Source organism: Adelges cooleyi, unplaced genomic scaffold, assembly GCF_023614345.1.
Source record: "Adelges cooleyi isolate 19-005CV unplaced genomic scaffold, UGA_ACOO_1.1 ACOO_flye_CR_arks_rails_tigmint_CR_PRNA_38, whole genome shotgun sequence".
Taxonomy (NCBI): Eukaryota; Metazoa; Arthropoda; class Insecta; order Hemiptera; family Adelgidae; genus Adelges; species Adelges cooleyi.
The window spans coordinates 1,625,486-1,631,964 of NW_026096056.1; the positions used below are offsets into that span (position 1 = coordinate 1,625,486).

General features: G+C 27.2%; 1 protein-coding gene across 1 annotated transcript; it reads left to right on the plus strand.

Annotated features, from left to right (window-relative positions):
- The first annotated feature begins 2,523 nt into the window (after positions 1-2,523).
- Positions 2,524-5,830, plus strand: LOC126841239 (phospholipase ABHD3-like). Its single transcript, XM_050577574.1, has 8 exons — positions 2,524-2,680; positions 3,431-3,600; positions 3,663-3,879; positions 4,180-4,292; positions 4,378-4,557; positions 4,639-4,696; positions 4,767-4,932; positions 5,511-5,830. The coding sequence occupies exons 1-8, from the start codon at positions 2,567-2,569 to the stop codon at positions 5,696-5,698; spliced, it is 1,206 nt and encodes a 401-aa protein (XP_050433531.1). The 5' UTR covers positions 2,524-2,566; the 3' UTR covers positions 5,699-5,830.
- The last annotated feature ends 649 nt before the right edge of the window (positions 5,831-6,479 follow it).

Sequence of the window (6,479 nt, forward strand, 5' to 3'; positions counted from 1 at the left end):
CTTTAAAAGGATTATTTGGCCTACTATAAAATTATTCATCTGTCCAGCATAATTGAAAATCAAACCGACACAGAATTAGAAACACCTCATTCATCAAAAAACGCAGAATAGTTATCCGTTCAATATGATATTCCAATTATAAAACACATTTCGTAAAATAAAAAAATCTGTACAGCTATAAAATTCCATTTTGTCATAATTAATTGGCTATTATAATTCAAATAAATAATACGTTTAATAAAAACAAAAATGTTTATTATTTATGATAGAATAATATTTAGTATCGATATATTATTTATAAATTAGTAGTAAATTTTGATTTGTTTTATTAAAAAAGAATTGAAACCATAAACAAGGTCAATGCATATGTATTCGAATGGGGTAAACGTATAGATCTATGTAAAATGATTACAACAGAAAGTGATTTAATTACTTTCAAATGAACTCTTTGATGCGAATCTGTAAGCGCAGAAATACAAATATCGATAAATATATATATATTAGATTTGTAACGCAACGGTTAGATGATTGCGTCATGTGTCCTCAATTTATAGTGGTAACATTTTAACATTCTGGGCTTGTAGCCGAAACCCAGTAATAATTATATAATAATTGGGTAAGTAATTTTATTTTACAAGCAGTAGTTATGATCAACTTTTTTTTCATACTGTGGTTTTGTCATCACAACAGCTAAATTAATGAATTTTTAAAGAAGTGATGAGTATTAATGTTAGAAAAAAAAAAGTTATGGTTTGACTTAAAAAGTCTATTTTAATATATTTAAAATAAAATAATATATACTAATAAGTGATCAAAAATATTACATAATATTATACATCACAGCATATACGTTTTGTACAATAATAAGGTTTCATTTTGTAGTATATTTATGTTAACAAAAATCCCATTATTCGAAAATCATAATTTTGTACTTTGCCGTTTTGAATATTCATAAAACCAAATAATTAAAGTTTTTAATTTAATAACGTATAAATATTCACGTCGACTTTTAGTTTAGTAATTGTTTTAAGACTATATGTGCGTATTAAAACTTAAAACAGTTGTGTATTTGTAATATTGTACCCGCTTGATAGCAGAATTTGTGTTTGTTAAGAAATGTGTTTGAATTTTTTTTTTATGTATACAGGTTTCTCACGATCTATAACGTTTAAAATGTAAAGAATTAAGTTTAAATTATTAAGAAAAGAAAACTGCCGTACCTGGTACTTCCAAGTAATAAATTAACACGTATGCACTACATACAAATATCGAAAAAATTGCAAAAACATTTGATAGTTTTAAATGTTCAAATTTATAAAAAGTGGTGGTTCCATTACATTATCCTAACCTCTTATTAGGTTTTTTTAATGTTCGGCATACGATTTTGCAATAACTTTTGTGTACGGTCGGATTCCATTAACTATTATTATCTAGTTAAAACACTTATACAGTTTTTTTTAGAATAAAAAAACAATTTTATTGAAAAAAAACATATGTCTTAAGGTTTACAAGTTAAATATTAAAAATACAAATTTCGATTGAATATGAGAAAAAAATGTAAAAAGCAATACAAATTTGTTTTTAACAAAGTTTTTTTCTTGATTTTGAAGGGGAAGGGGTGAACTTTTTAAATGTTTTGAATGGACGTTGCCATGTAAACTCCAAATTAAATTGATGGTCTTTACGTATAATTTATATAATATTAACAATAATATATTAGGAAAAAATCGTGTTTGTCATCATTATTTTTACTATAACTTTGGAACATCAAAGAGCTCTAGAAGCGTAAATAAGGTCCAAAAAAATTCGTTCTTCTCAAACAATGACCGACAAACTACTAACAAATTTGTTGGATAAGTTTAACAAATGTCTGCTAAGGTTGTGCTGCTAAATTTATGAATATCTAATCATATCCACCCTAATACTAAAAATACCGTTTTTAGCATATGTCAATACAATGTTTTAACGATTTGTTTAGCGTTTATTTAAAAGTGGTTTTATGACTTTCAGTTGTAATTATTCATATACAGCTGTGACCTCTCCCGCATTAATATGCTCCTTTAACACTAAGCGCCCGCCCTACTGAACTGGCTTATTTTTTTTATTTTTCTGTGATTTTGCATACACAATTTATCGCTAAAATTGTATATTTTAATTATGATTATTATAATTTAGCGACTTTTCCACTGAAACAATGAACTATTGCATTTCACATGCGAAAATTCAATTATAAAAGAACTTTAAATTAATTAACATTAAATTAAATGCATTTGACCTCTAAAACTATAATATAAAATTGAAACTAAATAAGCGTTTTACATACTATTATGTAAAATATATTAAATAAGAAATAGCTTACGTGCGTGGGATATTGTATTTTTCTACTCATACAACTTGCGGTTACTATCAGTAAGATGTGTAAATGGTATCTTTTGTAGATTTCAGACAGTGCAGTTTAATATAAATATAAATAATAATATATGTATTAAATCATTTTCCAGCATACTTTATTTCCTTTTATTTTTTTATTAAGAGTTTAACCTATTTTATAACCGTTATTCATACAATGGCCTTTTTTGTTAACCAAATATTAAATTTAAGTTGTTTTTTTTTAATCTGTGTTATCGGATCAACTGCAATTATTGGATTTACATATTATTATTTGACATCTGTAGTGAAAGTAAGAAGTTGCATTTATATTATTTTTGAGTGATTTGACAATTTTCAAAGAATTAAAAACTAGGACAAATAGACAAAATAACTTGAGCGACCCGTTCTGTCAAGTGAATAGGCCAGAAACCATATATCCGGTGGTAGTCAATACTATTAAAGAGTTATAATTTTTCAAGCCAGATGATGACGATATTTGGTTCGGACGTCTTGTCGGCTACTCTTTCCCGTCTCAGTTACACACTAGATTTTAAAAAAAAAACTGGTTTCCACTAAATCAAAAATAGTCCGTTTTTTATTTATGTCTAAGATGTAGATGTTTTACAAATTATATACAGTTAATTTCTGTATAATATTCTGTAATATTCTCATAAAATGATATTATTTATAAGCAAAACGCTGGTCACAACAAAAAGAAATTCACACAATGTTAGATATACTTACTGCGGTGACATTTTTTCAGTACAGTTCGTTTCGCTATGTTTAATACAAACTTGTTCTTACAAATCGCACATCATTATGAATACTACTATGAAGGACTTAACTAATTCAGTGTGTTCTTGGGCTCCGGTTTAAGTTTTTGGAGTAACTGCAGCAATTAGAGTGGCAAATTATTATTATTATTTCGTAGTCAGAGTAATAATAAGTAGAAAAATGTATGCCAGTAAAGGAGTATTCAATTCCTAATTAAATATTATTACTTTGATTTTTAAATGTTTATTTAATTTTTAGTATTTTAATAAAAAAATGTTTTATTTAGAAACCCAAACTGTATTGCAAAGAAGGTAATTTTAAGAAATTTGTTCTCCAAAACGTGCCGATTATCAATGAAGAATACTGGCCAGTAATGTGGTGCTTTGAAAGTCGTTTTCATAGTATTTTATCACTTATTATCCGATCATTAGTTGTGCCGTCTATAAACTATAATAGGTACATAGCCATTGTTGTTAATAAGTACTGCTGTTATTAATATTAACCGTATTTTTTCCCAGAGAAATACTGAATCTTAAAGACGGTGGTCAGGTAGCATTAGATTGGTTGGAACCAAATGAAAATTCAAAAGCTGAATGTGCTACAATTTTGTATTTACCTGGATTGATTAGTGACAGTCATTCTGAGTATGTGAGAGCTGTATCATTAGCCTTGCAAAAAGTTGGATATCGCGTAGTTGTCTTCAACTATAGAGGAGTTGGAGGTGTAGAACTAAAGGTAACATATTTGTTAAATGTGTTAACCTCAAGAGGAAATTTGCAAATTGAAAATATGGCATATACATACAACCAAAATTATTATAAGAAAAAAATGTATTACTTGCCAATTGGTAGTAATTCATTTCACTAAGAATGTTAACTTCTGTTTATATAATATAATATTTAAATATTCACAAATGTATAAATCTAAATGGCAAACCTATTGATGACCTACTTTGATAATATTTGAATCGGACTTATTTTAAATGTTGTCTTATTTAAATTCAAATTTGACAACAACACTTTTTTTTATACTTAGACGCCAAGAAGTTATTCTGCAAACAATATAGAAGATCTCACAGAGGTAGTTAATCATTTAAAACGAAAGTACCCTAAAACAATTGTAGGGGGGTTAGGAACATCTTTGGGTGGGTAAGTAACTGTAATAATAATTGTCTATTTGTAAAATACAAAGTTTTGATAGGGTTACACCAATGTTTTAATTGTTGTTATCTAGTGTGATTTTGGGAAATTATCTACAATCAAACGAACAACTAACGCACAAACATTTCAGTGCAGCAATGATTGTTTCAGTTCCTTGGAAAATTAATATTTCTGCGTCTAATATTGAGAAACCAATCATAAATCGAATGATTGGTTCTCTTTTCACAAAAGAGCTTTTAACACAAGTCAAAAAGTATTTATGTTATGATTTAACAATTATATCTATTTTTTTTTCTTCCCTGCATAGTTTTCAATAATATTTAATTTTTTTTAGTAATAGAAAACTCTTGAATTCTCCTAACCACAAATGGAATTACAACGAAGTAATTAAGGTATGAAAATGTATACATAAATTGTGTTTAAAATATAAATTATATTTTTTTTTATTTTGTGTGGTTTTAGAGTAAAACTTTAAGAGAATTTGATAGAAATTACACAATACACATGTTCGGTTACAAGACAGTTGATGAATACTATGATTCTGCTTCATTACATGATAAAATAAACCGTTTTCATTTACCTTGTTTATGCTTGAGCGCTGCTGATGATATTTTTTGTTTAGAACAAGGTAAAGTAAATTATTGATATGTTAAAATTAAAAAAAAAAAATTGGTTATTATTTTTTTTTCAATTAATACGTTATTTCATTTGCTTGAGTGTGTACCTAATCAATATTAAATTACATTTTCAGCAATTGTGTTTTTTAATTACCTACTAATTTATTCAGTACTGTTGGGTAATATGATAAATTATTTTGTCATCTACATATATTTCCGTCCATCGTTTGGCGTTTTTGTAACAATTAACAGAGAATAGTGTGTGTACAGTAGAATACAAAAACAAAATTAACATAATGTTATATATATGCACATAATCATATGTAGGGTGAAGGAAGTTATTTTCGTGGCATAAGCAATTTCGTGATATAGTTTGTTTGATCGTATCGCGTAATTCCCTATTAGAAAATTGTCTTGAAAATCACACTGATTGTTAAAACAACTGTTATTCCTTATGCCACGAAAATACTTTCATTCACCCTATATCTTATTTACATTGTAAATTTAAATCTCAAGTTTATATACTTGTGCTTATGTTATGTACATATTGAAATACTATTTCAGTTCCGGTAACTATTTATGATTTTAGATATACCTCTAGAACAGGCTACAACTACGGATAACGTGGCAATTTTGTTGACTGCAAGAGGAGGGCATCTTGGTTTTTTCGAAGGTATATGGCCATTTTCGGAAAAAAACGATTTTATGTTACGGGTAATTGTTCAATATTTTAGTGGAATTCTCAAAAACGATAATTATAAACAGTTTTCTAGTTAATTACCTGTCAATTTTTACTTAAAATAATCTCGAGGGTTAGGATTTTTATTTTTTTTACTTAGTTAATTCGTATAAAAGTATGTAGTATTTATATAGGAAACTTTACACTAACGGTCGTGGTTAAATACAGTCCTGTATTTGTACCATTTTTTGATTTGTACTAAATTATGAATATTATGTATAATTATAGGTAATAATTACTCATAATTAAATTATATAATATAGGAAAAAATGAGTTGTACATGCAATTAATTATATTTATTTTTTAATTACGTCTTTATTACAGATTACTCGTTAACTTATCCTCTCTCATTTTTCCTGCTATTAACGTTATTTCTAAACTTCTTATGTACCTATACTTTTTTTGTCTAACCTAGTTCACAAATCCATCACAACATAACCATTTCATCTACTTCCATTTTCCTTTCATCTCAATTTTTAAAGCCCATCAATACCTATCGCCAGCAATGACGAAATACAACTAGGAATCTTTAATTTTATACTTTAAAAATCTACATGGCGCATTTCTATCGATTTTAGCTTAACTACTAATATATCTGCCAAAATAATATTTGTATTATGGCTTTATTGCTTGATGTTGCAATATTAAAAACTACAGTAGTTACAGACACAAAAAAACTCACATCATTGTAAAACCAATATCATCGCTGCTCCGCATCGAATCTAACAAAATTTATTCGGCTATAAAAATAACCCGTTTTTATGAACGCTGTTTTCATGTAGCCGCTCTGTGCGCTCTTATTTGAAAAAGACTATAAAA